The 17,445-nt window shown below is 46.5% G+C and overlaps 1 protein-coding gene across 1 annotated transcript in view; it reads left to right on the plus strand.

The window, feature by feature from the left end:
- Positions 1-3,301: 3,301 nt before the first annotated feature.
- DNAH1 (dynein, axonemal, heavy chain 1) overlaps positions 3,302-17,445 on the plus strand; it is a 71,480-nt gene continuing 57,336 nt past the window's right edge. The window contains exons 1-12 of the mRNA XM_010078194.1: positions 3,302-3,355; positions 4,036-4,108; positions 6,608-6,782; positions 7,285-7,441; positions 7,974-8,106; positions 9,636-9,797; positions 10,329-10,581; positions 11,837-11,994; positions 13,003-13,214; positions 14,443-14,741; positions 15,678-15,828; positions 16,408-16,601. Of these exons, the coding sequence (XP_010076496.1) occupies positions 3,302-3,355; positions 4,036-4,108; positions 6,608-6,782; positions 7,285-7,441; positions 7,974-8,106; positions 9,636-9,797; positions 10,329-10,581; positions 11,837-11,994; positions 13,003-13,214; positions 14,443-14,741; positions 15,678-15,828; positions 16,408-16,601 (2,021 nt within the window). The remainder of the gene's footprint in view (positions 3,356-4,035; positions 4,109-6,607; positions 6,783-7,284; positions 7,442-7,973; positions 8,107-9,635; positions 9,798-10,328; positions 10,582-11,836; positions 11,995-13,002; positions 13,215-14,442; positions 14,742-15,677; positions 15,829-16,407; positions 16,602-17,445) is intronic.

Consider the following 17,445-nt stretch of genomic DNA (forward strand, 5'->3'; position numbering starts at 1 on the left):
TCACAGATCTGCAGGGACAGCGGGGAGTGAAGGATTATTGAGATGGGCAGAGGATCTGCTTTCTGGAAGACATCTTATCTGGTTGTGATGAGCTGAACTCCTTTTCCCTCCCTCCTTGTCGAAGGGGAGCTCCAGCCCAGAGGAAAGTGCTCTGAGGAGGAAGGGATTGAAGGCTGCGAACAAGGCATGCAGCCGGGCTCCTGCCCACAGCTGCAGCAGCCAGACTGTGACAATAAGAAGGCTCTGGGGAGTTTCACTGCTTTTCTTCAGGATTCCTCAGGCACCCGAGAAGTCCTCGAGCACAAGCTATTTCACACTATCAGCAGTTGTTCTAGCAGAGCTGCCTGAAAACTTGAGCTGCCCTTGTGTGCTTGCTGCAAGATACTCCCTTTGCAGCCCGAGCAGCGACAGCCTCAGCAATCCACACCAAGCTCTGCTGCACAGCGATGAGGGTCTGGGGTCACCCTCAGATGGAGGGTGGGGAGGACAGCCCTAGAGTCTGCATGCTGGTTGTCGTTTTGGGGAGAGTGGGAGGGTGGAAAGGTGCCATTGGCAGAGTTGGAGGCTGGGGAAGAGTGAATTGCTCTGCCATAAGCCCCTTGGCTCGGCAGCTAGGCTGAAAAAAAGAGAGAGGGGAGAGAGGGGAGCCTCGTCTTATCTTTTAAACAAATCTTGAGACCATTCCTGAGAGCTGGATGGGAGCACCAAACCACGCGCTAGCTAGAGGTTGGCACTGGAGTGAGCTCGCCCCCATGCTCTGGGAAATGTCCTTTCTGGAAACCCTGCCGCATCCCAGCAGCTGGGTGGGAGGACAGTAGGATTCCTTTTGTGCTCAGCAGTTCTCCCATCTCGATATCAGCTTTAGCATGCCCATACAAGATGTTCCACTCCTCTCTCTAGGGGATTGCTGGGAAAACTTTGGAGGCCTGGTTTTGTTCTTTATTTTGGGTGATGTGTCAGGTTTTTTTGCCATTACAAACACCAGACCCTCCATCTGTGCATCTGTGAGAGCATGACAGATGGATGGTTTTGAGCTGGACACTGAGTAGGGGTTTGTTTTATTTTGAGATAAGTGCTCAGGAAGGACTTTATGGAGGTGTGCATGAGTACACAGGGAACAAAGCAGTGAAGAATTAGGTCTGCTGCGTGCAAGCTTGGTACACACTTCCCCCATCATGGGAACTCAGCCGTCATCAGTGGCAGCCACATTATTTTGGTTCTTGGTGGAGATTGCCAGTCCTGCTAAATTGGGAGTGGGCTCAGTTGCTTGCCCTACTAAAGGTTCAGATGAACCTTGCATCCTGGAGTTAGCTTTTTTGAATTGGATGGGTTTAGAATTCTGATCCTAAGAGGTAAAAGTACAGCAAGGCACATCACCATCTCTGCCCGTGTCCTCAGGAAGAAGATGCTCAGGTGACATATCAGGAGAGCCACCACAGGGTTGTTCCACCTTGCTTCTGTTCTCTGTGCCAGTGCAGCAGGGATGAAAGAGTCCAGCAGTGGTTCATCAGAAATCCTTGGATCTTGGCTGATACCAATCAATCCTGCTGGGCTGCTAAAATAGATATGGCCAGAGCATAAAATAGCTAATAAAAATGAAATCCTCCATGGAAAATGCATTCTTCAGGGTATGAGGCTCCAGTTGCCATGCCAAAGAGAAGCTGAGAGGAGAAAGATTTGAGATTTTCTAGCTTGAAGGAGGGGAGGGGGTATTATTGATCTCATCTCCCAACTCTCTCCAATCTGTTAGTTTAGTCCATTTCACTTAAAGGATTCTCATCATGGTAACCTTGATTTATTATCTGATTTCTTTTTTGAATCAACCTCTCAAAATTGTGCACTGGCTTGGACCTGCAGTAGTAATAAACCAGCACAGATATTCCCTCTTATCTCCAGCACGCATGTAATGCTTTCTCTGCTGCGTGTACCCGATTCATTCTTGCAGACAGGCAGCAAGGTGAAATTTAGAAAAATTGCACTCTCTGATCAGGAGTATAGGATGGGCAGAGTTTTCATTCCTTTCAAGAGCAGAACAGAGAGGGCATGGCAGGAAGGGTCACTGTGTTGTCATCTCCATGTCAGGATGAGACTCCGGACAGGTACCACTCCAGCCATGGCCTGCAGGACCAGGCATGGTCTTCCTAACACTGAGCTGTGGCAAGCTGGAAGACTCCCGCACAGCAGCCTGTTGCAGAAGTTTGGCCTCCAGAAGTACGCAAGGCAGACGTGTGGGTCCTAGCAAGGGGGCAGGACACAAACTGTTAGCCTGGTGGGGCTGGGTGCGGAGCCTGGGTCTAGCACTGAGCAGGAATTGATGAATAAGCTGTATTGCGCTCAGAGTAGCCTTGACAGACACCATGGAGAGCTTTGACTTGTAATTTAGAGGAATAAGTGATGTGGGTATGTGTACCTAGTTCCATCGGCGTGTGTGTGCAGGCTGGAGGGGCTTGTGTCACTTTAGATGTACTAATTAGTTACAGTAGTCATCTCTGTGTTTAGACAAGCCTAAAATTGAGGGTTACATTATCATTGTGCCAGAAGTCTGAGGGCTGCTCTTAATTAGTATCTCTCAGTGCACGAAGTTTTTTATAAAATAAAGCCATACAGCTGTGATTTTTCCCTGGACTTGTGTCTCCCGGGGTGGAAGAGCAGAAATTATTTGTGAGCTGAGATCACCAGCAAAAATATCCCCTGCAGGAGGAGAGAGAGGGGAGCTTCTGGCTAAATTTTAATATTCGTTAGTCGATGCTTAAACATCTCTCTTGAATTATTTAAATGAAAGAGTCAGACTTTACACTTGGGAGTAGCTGTGTTGGTATCTAAGATGTAGCCTACTCACATTGGAGTCACGTGTGACAAGGTTTTTAAGGGATTTGGGTACAGCAAAAGTAGCACTTCTGTTTTAGTCCCAGTTTACTCAAATTCTCCTGGCAGCTTTTGAATGCTGCCACAGATCCAGGAAGTCCCGGCTGCTTCAGGAAAGCAGCATTTTTTGCATGTACTGCTGGTTTTCCCCCTACAAAACCTATTTGGAATGATAAAGCGCTCTCCTTCCCTGGGGTTAGTGAGCCATCGAGTCAGCCATGTGAGTCTGATAGCCCACTGGTCATGATGGCAGGAGTTGGTACCAAAGCAGGGGGTCAAGGCTACCTTGTTACCCACTCATCTTCTTAGTGAGCCAACAATATCCAGCATGGTGGGAGGCTGTGGAGGAGTGCCAAAGGTACAGTGTTTAACAGGCTCCGTGTCTTTCCACTCTAACAAGTCCAGGGTTGCATCACAGCATTGTTCTTCTGAGAAGATGGATAAAGCAAAGAGGGATGTCCTCACTCCAGGAGCCTCCAGCATCTCGAGGGTAAGTGCAAAGTGCAATTCTTTTTCTACCACTGTACCTCTAAAATGGAAAGACCAAGAGCACAACTGGTGTGGAGAAATATAGCTTTCACCCCAGTTCCTAGCCCTTCATTTTGGCCAGAGGCCTTTGTGCAAGACCTTTACCCGTACAGAGAGAAGCCATAAGGCTCTTCCTGATCATAGCTGTGATGCCTTCCTCAATGGCTGGTGCTATCGCTGTCATCATGATGTTGCCTGGGTTTAGGATGCTGGTGTCACAGGGCAGGCACATGGTTGTGACTGCAGATGATATTTGGAAGTAAAACCCTAATGACTGCCTACTTCATCAGCTCCCAATCCGCACTGTGAGCTGACATCTGGCTTTACTCTGCTGACAAATCCCTGCCTCTCTGTGCATTGTGCGGAAGTTTTCAGGTATTTTTGCCTCTTTGAGCCTTTTCTGACTGTTATTCACAGTCTCAATTGTCCTTAAAGCTCTGGTAAAATGTGTCTTATAGTCTCACTCGCTCTTTGTTATCTCTGACACTTCCCTCACCTGCTGCATTTCAGGATGTTTGTGCTGGCCCCCTTAAAGCTCTGGTAAAATGTGTCTTATAGTCTCACTCCGCTCTGGGCCTCTATAACCCACCCTCCCACTGAGCTTTGTTATCTCTGACACTTCCCTCACCTGCTGCATTTCAGGATGTTTGTGCTGGCCCCCATATGTACCATGCTTTGCTAAGTCAGGCGGACCTCGAGAAGCACACTCCTAAAGGTAAATACACTGACAGGACACCTGATGTGGCAGGAAATGGGTCCAGAACTCTTAAGGTTGCTTATAGTGAGCGTGCTGGGAACTAGGCTGGTGACTCTAGCACACTGCTTTCTTTCTCTCAGTGCCAGGAATGGTGCTGAGCTGCTTGAATGTCCTGTGAAAAGTAAATTTCATTAAGAGGTGGAGCTTCTCTCAGTGCCAGGAATGGTGCTGAGGTGCTTGAATGTCCCGTGAAAAGTAAATTTCATTAAGAGGTGGAGCAAAGTGATCTAACTGGGTGGTAAAACCATGCTCTTTTCTCCTGGATGTATCTGCTCCCCCCAGGGTTCAGGGTAGACTGCATTGCTGCCTGGGAGTTTGGTCCTGTGAGTCATATGCGACGAGAGCACTGGATTTGCATGTGTTATCATTGCATATGGGGCCAGCAGTGCCCCTTTCCTGTGAAAATGGGACCTGCTTGTGAGAGCTGTATTCAGGACATAGGTCCCCGTAGCCAAAATTATGGTCCTCTCTCATTTATTCATTCTGCGTACAACTGTGCCCCAGAGTAGCTTGTTCTCCCTAGGTGCAAGGGATCTTTATGTATACATGGCTGCTGGTCCCGCCTGCTTACAAGAGCTTGTTGTATCGTGGATGCTCAAATATAGGAAGAGAGCATGGCTGAAAGGTTTGCCGGCACTCTTCTGGCCCCTAGAGCGCTCTTGGGGATATGGATGTCAGCGGGTGGGGAGAAAGTGTGCTTGGGAGAGGATTTTAGTCTTAGAGAAAGATGGGTAACTATATATACCACCTTCCTGTGCTTAGAAGTGACATTTATTTTCATGAGAGAGGACAAATGACTGCATCCTCAAGTGAATCTTGACAAGCTAGACTCATCCCTAACAAGTGGAGACAGATCTCTATTTATGATCGGCTGCTTCTTCAAGGGGGAGGAAGCTATCAAGCTGGAAATGTAAATGCAAATGAAACGCTAAGTATTGACATAAATAGTTGATAGTGCGCAAAGTGCCATAATGGATGGTGCAATTGATTTTGCAACAATGAGGTGACAAAATTGGAACAGCTGTGCTCCCTGACAACAAATGTAAATCAGGGCCAATCTGCAAAGACCCCAGGCAGGAGGTATCCATGAGGCTAAAGGAGCTGTAGTAAACCCTCTGCATTGTTGGGATTCCTTGAAATTATTGTAAGCATGCACGTTGGTATGGACCATGGAAATCTTTAGGATCATATTTATTTCAGGCTGGGCACCCTTCCTAAGAGAGGGGAATAGAGACAGAGGAGCCAGTTCAGTGACCATTTCCTTTAGTGCCTAAGCAGACAATGTATGCTTGTTGTGTCAGGCACCGTTTAAGAAGGGTAAGGGAGTGACCTTTTAGAGGTCCCGTTATGTCCCTGATCATCCTGAAGCATGTCTGGCTTCAGCATTATTGGCTGCTCTGCACAATTGCTTTGAAATCAAGGGGTTGCATCCATGATGCAAGCAAAAGCACATGAGCAGGATGAAGGATTGGGTCCAAAGCTTGACATCCAGAATGCCTGCTTATGAGCCAGCACCTTAAGTTTCTCCTTGGTAAAGTGTGAAAGTTCATGAGATGAAAAGCTCTCACTCCACTAGCATCTATTTTTAGCTCAGTGCTAAGCTCTATCTAGGGAATAGTGCTTTCTAAAGCTTGCATGCAATTACTTAATTTAGGTTAAGCTTCAAATTCCCAGTTTGCTGCCGTTCTATTATTTACGGCTTGTTTAGCAATATAAACAGTTTAGTTTATTTATGGGGTAAATGACATGGTTTAATTTCAGCCAGTTCTTGGAAATGTATACTTTTTGCTTAGTCCAAATTTCCATGGAAAACATTTGGCTAAATTGTGAGATTGTTAGCTGTTTAACTCGATTTTTTCTCACACCACTGCTGATGTGAGTGGGAGGCTCCCTTGAGCAAAAGCTGAGGAGAGGTTTGTCCCAAGTAAGGTGTGAATAGGGACTTCAGCACATAAAGATGACCTCAGTGGCTTGTTCTCTCCTGCAATATTCATAACCTCTTTATTGCTGTCTTGACCGAGTTCCTCCCAGCTGCCACTGACTCTTGGTCTCAGGGCACCCCAGGGAGGCCGGGGAATCCCACTGCTTTCTGAGTGAGGGAAGCTGTGCACTCGAGACAGTAACTTGCCCATGATCACGCAGAGAGTCTGTAGCAAAGCTGGGAACAGAGCAGAGCTCCTTAGAGCCAGGTCAGTGCCCTACTGACCTAATAATGTGCATGACAGTAATTCGCAGTGGAAGCTTCTTCCTTGCCATCATTTTGATACTGGAAAACCGTAACGACATTTTTCAGCAATCCTTCTGTTTCCCATTTGATGTCTGCTTGATTTCTCTCACAAATCTAGTGAAGTGACTTCTGCAGGCAATGCAGGAGACAGCACAGTCCTCCTGTGTGTATGAGTGTGAAGCTGAGTGATGTCTGCTGGTTTCAGACAAGTGTTTCTCTTTGTCTCTTAGTCACAACCTTCAAGGTGCCTGAGGACTTTGGAAGTGTCCTGGATAAACAAGTGATTGGACTAACCACTGAGAACCTCATCAAGTCAGATTTCCCGGTACAATCATTTAAGCCCAAAGTGCAGATTGCCTTCCAAAGGCTTCCAGGACAATGCCCTCGGAAGATTGAGGTAGAGAGGTAACTAACCAGAAGTTTGGCTAGAGACATCATTACAGAATGGACACAGCAGATTAGGGTGATGATTTTTGCTTTCAAGACATGACAAGTTAAAAACCGTTAGGAAAGTACTATCCTGTAAGGCAGTGGTCTCCAAAGTGTGGTGTGTGTGTCACAGGGCGTGCACAAGACAGTTCACTGGGATGCAGGAGGAAAATATATTTTTTTAAAATAGTGTTTATTTCATCTTTTTCTAATCCTTTTTTAATTTCAATTTTTGTCTATGTTCTATAATATACATAATATATTAGTACAGCAGTATATGTATATAATGTATTAATTGGACTAGATGATCATTCTTATGTCCCTTCCAGCTGAACTGTTCTCTTCTATAGATGAAGAAATATGTGGTGTGTGCTCAAAAACGTTTTTACTGATGGGGGGTGCACAATCAAAAAGTGGAGTTATGGGCCTGGGAACCCTTCTGGGCACATTGAGTGTTTCCCTATCTGATTCAAAACAGGCGAAGACGGCAATATCTCACCCTCGATATTGCTCAGCTCTTAGCCAGCAAGGGGATAGACTCCAATCAGCTGATGCCTAGGCACCACAATCCTGATAATATGCTGACTATTGAGAAGAAACAAGACCCTGTCTTTCCCATCTACCTCCCTTTAAAGGTAAGAGAGTGTGTTTGGCACTTGTGATCCATCTCATTGCTTGTGCCACAGGATGATTCTGAGAATTGCAGGACACTTAGCCATCATTGATACAAGTGATAAAACAAAGAAATGCTTTAGAGCAGGTTTGGGCCCTGAAGGATCTCTACAAGATGCTGAGCATCTTCTGCAGGGTGCCCACAACTTCCATCAGAACTCATAGTCCTTGAGGGTGCTCCTCACTGTCATTTGTGTGTCCAAAGAAAAGGTGTTGTCTTGTGTTTCCTTCTGGATGCCGTAGTCAGCAGTGTTACTGTGTGAGACCTCTCCAGGTGGTGTCTCTGCTCCATAGGAAAGGGCTGGAGGTACACATAGTGCTGTTTGGGAGAAGATTGTTGATCAAAGATAAGCACAGCTTTTGCACCTGGACTGTTTTTCCTGTTTGGGAAACTTTTAGGAACTGCATGTTAATTTTCCTCCCATGAACTTTTGTATCAGGTATTTTCTTCTCTCTGAAGTAAGACTTCATTTCACTCACGTCCTGGCTTTTTAGATATTTGACAATGATGAGTATGACTGTCGAACTCCAGAAGAGTGGATCTCGCTGGGACTGGAGCCAGGATCTCACGATAGAAAGCCAGTGCCTGGAAAAGCACTTTTACCTACTGATGACGTACTGGGACATGGTAAAGCTTGAATGAGTTGCTGTTCAAGTGAGGCAACACTAACAATTACAGGCCCATTCAGCAGAAAGGAGCATGTAGATTCTGACAAATGCCACTCTGAATAGCAGAAAGGCAATAACTCATTCTGACCAGGCTCAGGCAGACAGAGCAAGAGACCAAAGATGTCGACAACTGTCAGTCCTGCCCTGGGCTGACTGTTTCCACTTTTTTCAAAAGTAGCCTCTGCCTTTTGCCCTCCTTTCTGTGCCTGGAAATCAGTACAGTCAAAACTTTGCTTTTTTGATATGTAGGTATCATGATGAAGTTAGTTAGCTTGAACACAGTGTGCTCTGCCTGGATTTTACTGTGAGTGAAGGATCACAAGTCAAATTCAGACTGCAGTGAAAATCCAAGTAGTAAATCTGGGGCAAATTAAGTGACGTGGATGTTAGTTGTTCTCCTGTCACTCAGTGCCTTCTCAGTGAGAAAGCACCACTAGGTACAGCTGTACTGGTGTCCAGTTGTAGCTGCAGCTCATACCACCATGTCTGCACTAGCTTTAAAGTGCAGTCACTGATGTGTACTGACTGCAGCGCTGGGGCAACCTCCTGAGGCTTGGCTGCCTGCAGAACCAAAGCATAAAACATAAGCTACGTGGATCCTCGGGCAGCCAGCACGTGATGGCTGAGTTCTGCTTGCAGCTGACTTGGGGAACACTACACCTGATCCCAGGCTGAATGGGCTGTTCTGCACGCAGGCAGTCAGACCCTCTGGGCCCTGGGGGAGGTGGGACCACTGGCACCCATATAGTGCTAGCCCTGTTACAAATTCCTATAGCTCAGACCTGTGGTTAATGGCACCTGTTCTCAACTTCAGTATAATGCTGTCCTGACCTGTATCTATGTTGATATCAATATAGATATATATCTGTCTGGTTAGCACCTCCCAGCATTTAAGAGGATCCAAACATTTAAGAGTTAGGTGTGCTGGGAATGACCCAGAGAACTAATAGATCAGGGGAGAAGGTACAGGGTTTTATGCCCACTCCCGATTAGAAGAATGAGGACTCGTGGAGGGCAACACAGGGCTAGAGCCACACATAGGAATGGAGAATGAGATCCCCATAGAGCCGATGTGGGTAAGGAAGAGTCCTGGATCAAGAGGTGAAGGAATCAGGAGGCAGAGGGGTTCCCAGGTGTGGGCTGAAAGAGAGGGTGTAGGGACATACAGGACCTGAATATGAGACTATAGCTGCAAAGAGTGATTGGGAGTGCTTGAGGCAGGCAGTGGGAAGATGGTCCACAGGAAACCCACAGACATAAGAGGAGGAAGATGGAGGGCTCTGGTGTGTGCAAACAATAGGAAATGCTAAGCTGTAAGACCTGAGTTCATTATTTAGTTAATCACAGCAGAAATCATGTGAGATTGACCAAGATTCAAGCTAGTAAATGGGTTTGACTGGGTAGCCTCACCACTCTGATCAGGAAAGTCCATTTGCTGTAGCCTTCAGGAGAATGGACTAACCCTGTTTTAATCTTTGATTCTCTCAGAGGACCCCAAAAGCCAGAAGTTAATCTACAAGTGGATTGATGTTGGTGTTCTGGATTATGACAAGAAGACAGAGCTCTACTTGGTCCATAAAACAGATAAGAACAGGCTGGTGCGGGATAAAGAAGGGAGACCCATTCTCAATGGAGGAATAACTCCAGAAGGTATGTTTCAAGTAAGGCTTTTTGGGACCTGGCATACACTCTGTGAGCCAGTCCATTATCTTAGTCCCAGGTAGAAACGGGAAGGACATCAAGAAGTAATTTAGTTCTTCTCCCTGTTATCACTCTTGACGTGTCTGTTTAACCTGTCTCTGAAAAACCTCCAGGGGAGAGAACTCTGCACCTTAATTTCACAACTTGTTTGAGGCCTTCCCTTTGGAGATACCTTTCATTTTTCTGTCTCCCATCTTTCCTGCCTTCAAGACAAGTTAAATTATAGTCTTTCTGGGCCAGTGTCATTTTGAGGGGATATGTTGACAGATTAAGGTGAAGTGACCCCCTTTTGAAAGGTTTGGAGATCCTGATAATTCCATGCTCCTTGTCTCTTGCTGTCCTCAGCTTTGGTCCCTCATTTTGATCTCCAGTAAGCCAAACCAATTATTTTGTCCATCAAAAAGCTGCTGTCACCGTTGCGAACCATTCGGAGTTTTGTGTTCCCTGTAGACTGTTGTAAGCTTTACTTTCGTTTCCCAGGAAGAGCCCCATTGTTGTCATGTCAGTACTGGGTGCCACGAGTTTGCCTACTGTTTCTGGCCGAAGACCCCCGAGTGTTTGCAGAACGGGTAGCTTCTGCCAACAGCTTGCGTAAGAAGACAGAGGCACTGCTACTCTATCACCTGTATGTGGACTGCATGCCCACTGATGGACTAAATAGCATCAGTGAGAAGAGCCTGCAGAGGATGAAGCTGTTGGCTATGCATACTCCCCAACTGAAGAAGGAGGAGAGGTAAAGCATCAAGTACATGTTTGGGCTCTCAGCCTTCAGTCCATTAACACTGTAGCACTTCATAGGCCTACAAAACAAGTGGCCAAGGAGGATCTTGACCATCCAGCTCATAGACCATGGATCTCATGTGCCTTCCACCTTGGGCACATGCACACCACCTTCTTGCCCAGAGTGTCATCAGAAGTAGGTAGGACAGGAGCCCCAGGGACACATGTACAGGATGGGTGATCTGTCAGTGTTCCCAGATGAAGTAGATGTACTTCATATGCAGATCCCCTGAGCCATGCTTGCACCTGCAGTTAAGTGGCCTTCAACAGCAGGAAGGTTGGACAGAAGTGGCATGGCTGACCTTGCTGTCTCCCTGCGCTTTCAGGGAACAGATTAGTCATTGCTGAATTGATCTGCAGACCACCAGCTGTCTCCAGAGAGTTGTCTGTTGCCTGCTGGTGACTCTTCTATTTACTAACAGCTGCTAAAATCAAAAGAATATCTGCACAGCGTGAAGCAAACAGAACAGGAGATCTCTACCTGGATATAATTGAGTGTCTCTTTGAGATGCAGTTCATATCAGGAAGGCATTTTAAGAGTCCCTGGGCTGATGAATCATGAGCCATTGGTGGTGTTGCTGGGCATCAGCCATGACTGATTGGCCTGCTTAGAGACAGGAAGGTGTGAAGGGCTGCATGGTCTGACAGCCTAAACTAGAGAGCAGGAGAGTAATTAGTCTCTGTTTGTCAGCAGAAATATGGGTATAAAAAAAAGTACTCTGCCTGCTTGAGGTGAAAGATGATGATTTCCTAGGGCAAACAGAGCACAGTTTCAGCGCTAATACACACATTTTGTCTGAAGAGAGTGATTTCAAGAGGTGTTCAGCAGGAGACAGTTGGGAGGGCAGCTTGGATAGCCCAGCTTTTCCAGAACTGCCAAGTAGCTTCCTCAGTTCTTGTTTTGGTTTTTTTTTCCCCTCCTCTCTGTAATGCTTCTACCCCTGCACACCCCCAGTGGAGATTTTTCTTTGATCTGAAAAGACACTTGAGAAGGCTCCAGTCCTAGTCCCAGGTCCCCACTTGCCTCTGTCATTAAACATCCAGCTGATAGCTCTGCTGTCTGCTTCATTGTCTGCACAGCTCTCCTAATGCGTCCAGTAGTAGGTGAGCATCTGGGTTACCAAATTCAGGAGGGAGTGAGTGAACGGTGGGTTTCGCAGTAAAGCTCGGACACTGTGGGTTATCACTGTTTCCATACCTTGTCACAGGGTGTTAGACCATATGTGCTGCCTGGAGAAAGAAGTGAGATTAGACTATGAACGTGCCATGAACAAGATCAGCTTTGACAGATTCGTCACTTCCAAACCTCAGACATTTTCTTATGTCACCCTGCCAGACAAAGAGGAGAAGAAAGTACCAGAGAAAGGTATGGGATACAGTGAAGCAGTTTGAACTCAGCATGGTTATAGGACCTCTTGTCTTTCATAGGATTCATGCTTTGTTGCAGAAGCTTTCAGATTCATGTTAATGATTAGGGCTCATAAGGAGCAGCAGCAGGAGATTATATGAGACTTTTGAGTGTGTCTGCTCTTTTTTAGGCATTAGGTAACATGCATGTTCATGTTACCTCAGTATAACACATTATGATCCATCAACTAAGCTGCAGTAACTCTGCGAGTGTCCCCTTAATGGCACCAAATGCATGGCAGTGTAATTAGCTTAACTGCTTTCCACTCTGCACTGTGCTGGGACTGGCCACTTTCCATTTGCTGTGCTCAGCTGTGGCATACCTCAGGTGTGAAAGAGGGCTCAGGCTCTTTTAGAGTCTTAGACTCGAGGAAAATGACCACAATAAAAGGGGGAGGGGGTATTTTAATAGAATCATAGAATCATTTACGTTGGAAAAGACCCTTAAGATCAAATCCAGCCATTAACCTGACACTGCCAAATCCACCACTAAACCATGTCCCTAAGTGCCAACCCTACATCTTTTAAATACCTCCAGGGAGGGGTGAGTCAACTGCTTCCCTGGTCAGCCTGTTCCGATGCTTAATAACCCTTTGTACGCTTTGATCTTCCAAAGGTTGGAACACCTTGAGGTAGTTCACAAGGGGCCTCTCACAGATGAGGTGATTCATCTGTGCCTTGAAACCTGAGTGGGAAGATTCCTCAAGTACAATGTTCTTTCTCATGGAAACTTCCTGAGCTAGAGCCTCAGGAACATCAGGCACTGAGACAGTCCCTCAGCCCCTCCTGGGAGGCTGCAGAAAGTCTCTTTTATCCATCCATCTGTCAAGACTGCTATGTGATAAGGCTTGTGCACTGGAGGAGAGTCCTCTTCACAAGCCCCATCCCAAAAGGGAGCTGTACTCTTTCTCCAAAACAGAAGCTGTGATGGCCATTGCAGGCAATAGCATGTTCTTTTTGTTACCAGGGCTCATCTGGATCCCAGACTATCCTTTTGATGAACAACAAGCAGATTTCAACTTTGCCTCACTCCTGACCAGGCCAGAAGTCATCCTCCTCCTTGCACAGGTGCAAGATGAGTGCAACAAGGCAGCCGCCATGTCTCTGTTTAACTCAACCTTAGCCAAGCATGTCTGCTTGGAGGAGTTTGAACAGGTCCAGACCCAGACTTTCACTCAGGTGAGGGGAGGAAGCGTGGGGGGTGAGCATGTGGAGCAGCCAGTGGGGCTCTCGGAGTGTATTAAACAGATGCCGCAGCTGCTGATCAATTCCCTGGAAACTGATGAGCTTTCAATGGAGATATTGGGAGGGGGGTGGAGGAATTTGCATGTGCATGTCAAATTTATTGGGATGTGGGGAGAATGGGCTGAAAGAGCCATAACCCCCTAGTTAGCATCAGCCAATGCTGACCATGCTCTTAGTCATATATTGAACAAGTGGCCATATAGGGCTACTGCCCCTCTTTCCTCCTGCTCATCTCCATGCAGATAACAGTTCTGGTTGGCACTCAAGAGTTTCCTCTTTTTTTTGTTGTTGTTTTTATTTTCCCATCCCTCCCACTGCAAGACACAAGAGATTTAATTCCTCCTGAAGCACTCGTGGGGATAATGCTTTTTCTACACTCTGTTCTTTATGTACTCAATTAGATTACTCTGCTTGCAGCGCCAACAGACTAGGACAAAAATTTGCAACTCTGTGTTAACTCTTACCGGAAGATCTTTATGTCCTCTAAAGAAGGGCAGCACATCTCACCCTGGATGCGGCCACATGGTGTAGCTTGCACATGGTGACATAGTATATCAGTGGCAGAGGGCGAGTGCTGGTCCTTCCCAGTCTCCATGCAGTTCCAGCTACGCAGTGCTGTCATCCATGCAGTGCCTGAGGTTGTTTTATTACACACAAACAGCAGCTGCCTGTGGAGCAAAAGTGACACTTGGTGGTATTTTAATAAATTAAAAGACTGCAGACTGCTGCTGCCCTTGGCTTCTTCCCCTCTTTCTCCTCACTTGTCAAGAGAAGACAACATTCTGTCCTTTACTTGCTGATCGTACTGTCTACACAACTTTTTATGAGGGACCCTGACACAGGCAGCTCTAGGGATACTGCTCTATAGAGAAGAGAACAAAAAGGAAACACTTCGTATGTATAAAAAGAATAGAGCGCTCCTGCTTTTTACCATCAGGCTTTCTTTTTGTAAGTCTTTAGTGAAGGAGATGTATGGCCAGGTTCAGATGCTACGTGTGTGCAGGATTTGAAGGCTACTGTTTAGCTCCCACAGCTCTGAGAGAACAGTTACCTTTCAAAGCGGAGAAAGGTCCAGCAGTCCCAGCTAGCAGCTAACCTCACCATACTGCTTTTGCTTCAACCCTTGGAGGATTATGCAGCTTGCTTTGTTTCTTTGCCCTAGGTTCAGAAGTTTCTCAAGGATACTTGGATCAATACTCTAAAGACTGCAGTAAAGAGCAACCTGAGAGATGCAGGCAAAGGCTGGTACAACCTGGAACAGAGCCAACAGGATGTCTACCAGATGTCCAAACTGTGTAAGCTGATGAAGCGCGTCAGATTCATCCTTCAGGACTCTGTGCGCTTTCTGGTCCAGAACTCACTGAGCAGCTTCACCCAGCTTCTGCTGGATGCTTGCCATGGTATCCTGAATTGCTCAGAGGACATGGAATGGGGAGATGACCTCATCAATAGCTCCTACAGGTAGGGAAGGGAGAGGAAAAAAAGGGTGGAAGGAGCAGAGAAGTGTAGTGCCATTGTGTTTCTAACTACTGGCTTTGCAAGCCAGCTTTGCACTGTCTGGGAGCTTTAGGCTGGTCTGTTCCCCCCAGTCTTCCACCTGATGCATTTACTTGGGTCTGGAAGAATGAGGCAGAACTGGCCACTCTGTTAGTACAGACTTCAAGTTGCTGTTAGTGGAGACAGGCCATCGGAACTTTGACATACTGTTCTAAAGATTAGCAACTTCCAGCATTCTCAGGGGAGCAAATAATTACTACTAGTTTTTTTCTGGAGGCCAGGAAGAAGGATACCAGGAGGCATGGCTGCCTAAGTGCATTCTTGGATTAAACCTCAGGAGCTGGATCTGGCCTGGGATCTCTAAAGAACACCAAACTCAGGTTGTCACAGTGCCCAGAATTTTCTTCTGTTGAGTATTGATTTAAGGATTTCTGTCCTTCATGGTATTAAAAAAGGAAGGTTTAGAAATTGAAAACGGGAGGAAAAAAAAAAAAACCTGCCACTCACATGAGGTCTTATACCTTGAAATCAGTGGAAGTCTTGACACTGACCTGGAAGGTGCATTTTAGGAGTATATTGAAGATGCTGAATGCCAGGTTTGAAGAGCATCTGCAATTTTTCTGTAAAGCAACTTCAATTCTCAGCATAAGGTTGTGACTTTTGGGGATCCTGGCATGTCATGATTGACACTTCCTTCACCTTTGATAGACAAGAGTTATCAATATCTTTACTGCTAAATTCAGAACACCATGTTTTATACCTTTGTCTGCATGGGACAGTCTTCCTCTCTGCTTTCCTTCCCTGTCCAGTAAGCATTTTAGTATCAGCACCAGAGCAATACATTTGTGTGCCATTGTCTCAGAAAGCATCCCTGTTCTTCCTTATCTCTTCCCACTGCAGGCCTCAAAGGAATCCACTCTTTGCAACAGACCTTGTGCTAGACAGCAGTGGCGTTCACTTCAGCCCCCCTGTGGAGAGCTTTGAGAAGTCCCTCATTTCTCTGTTTGACAAGGGGATCCTGCTGACTCACACTGTCCCACAGTTGGAGAAGGTGAACTCTTCTACATCAACAGCGGTATAGCTGTGCAAGCCTCAGTGCAGCTCAGCGTAGACACCCCTGAGCTTGTGCTGAGGGAGGGAGTTGCAGAAGTAGGTAGTTGGGAATCCAGTTAAATTTATTTGGGCACAGCACTGTGCTAATGCAGTTCTGTTCTGACAGGATCTCTTCAAGCTCCCCAACCCTGTAGCTATTTTATCTGGTTGCTGCCTCTTGGTGCTGCAGGTTCTGTGGTCACATGTGCTAAGTAGCCTGGTTGCCCTAAGTGCATGGCAGCTGGTAAAAGCAGACTCAAAGGAAATAGCACCTTTTCCAGTGCTGTCAGTCTGCTGCAGATCTCTTCTGCATATGCATCCTTCTGCCTGTTACTGTGAAAGACCTGTCTCCTTAGATCCTCTTTCTTTGCCGGGGCCAGGGGGAGGCAACGTAAAACTGATAAAACAATTCCTGACACAATGTATAAGGATGAACTGCATGACTTCCTAAAGGTGCTGCTGGTGATTGTCTCGTGCCTCTCCTGAGGAGGCATGGTTAGCTCTGCTTGTCCTGAAGGACCTCTCCTTCCTCTTCCAGTATGTGGTGGAGAACATACTTATCCTGGGCACGCCCTTGCTGGACTCTGTGGGCTTGCATGAACCAGAAGTGGAAGAACTACGTGAGGGTATGCGATCTGCCATTCGGAAGGCGCTGATCCCTCTCCAAGCCTATGCCAAGAAATATGAGAAGTTCTTAGAGCTAAATAACAATGACATCCCATACTTCCTGAGGTAAGTGGCTTCTGACAGAGGCACCTCTAACCCAAATGGCAAGCCTTCTCAGAAGCTGTTGTGTGGATGTGCGTGAGAATGCCAGACCTGTTCCGAGACCACGAATGTGTGTGACATGCTTCAGCTGTGAGATCAGGCATCCATCAGAGGCAGCCTTCAGCCATGTCCATGCTTTTAGAGGACATTAGTGGTGGCAGTGAGAATTTCTTCCTGCCTCTGACAGCAGTCACATTCCTGTCATGTTTGTAAGTGTAACTGGAGATATTAATGGCCCTGAAAATGACTCATCCTGTTCAAAAATCCAGTTAGCATACTTGACTCTGACCTCCTTCAAGTAGCTTCTTTCCAGGCTTGTAACATTCTGTAGAAATTAATGTTTTCTTTTGTTTCAGCCTCATTGTTTTCAGTGCCAAAACGCTTAGCACCTGTGCTGTCCTTTAGCGCCTGTTACTTTAATGGTCTTCTTTTTAGGCCTCATGTTTTCTCCAAACAGTGGGAATGAAGCCCTTTTTCTCTTTTGGTATTCCGGCTTAATCAGTTTACAAATCCCATCTGACAAATTCCTGTCTCTTCCCAGAACACACTGAAGTGCCTCCCCCAAGGTACCTCTTGATCTTGCCCTCTGTACACCAGGGCTTTCATTTTTTCTCTCTCTCTCTCTCTCTCTCTCCCTTTCCCTCTCCCTCTCCCTCTCCCTCTCCCTCCTCTTGCCTTTTACCTCTTTCATGTCTTTCTTCCATTCCTTTTCTGTAGCTAAAGTATTTTGTACTCTTATTCCACTCCACACCTATTGTGCTCTAAAACCTGTTGTAGGTTTGAGCCTGTCCCTTCCCTTGCTCTCCAG

This window comes from Pterocles gutturalis, unplaced genomic scaffold (assembly GCF_000699245.1).
Source record: "Pterocles gutturalis isolate BGI_N339 unplaced genomic scaffold, ASM69924v1 scaffold4231, whole genome shotgun sequence".
NCBI classification, from domain to species: Eukaryota; Metazoa; Chordata; class Aves; order Pterocliformes; family Pteroclidae; genus Pterocles; species Pterocles gutturalis.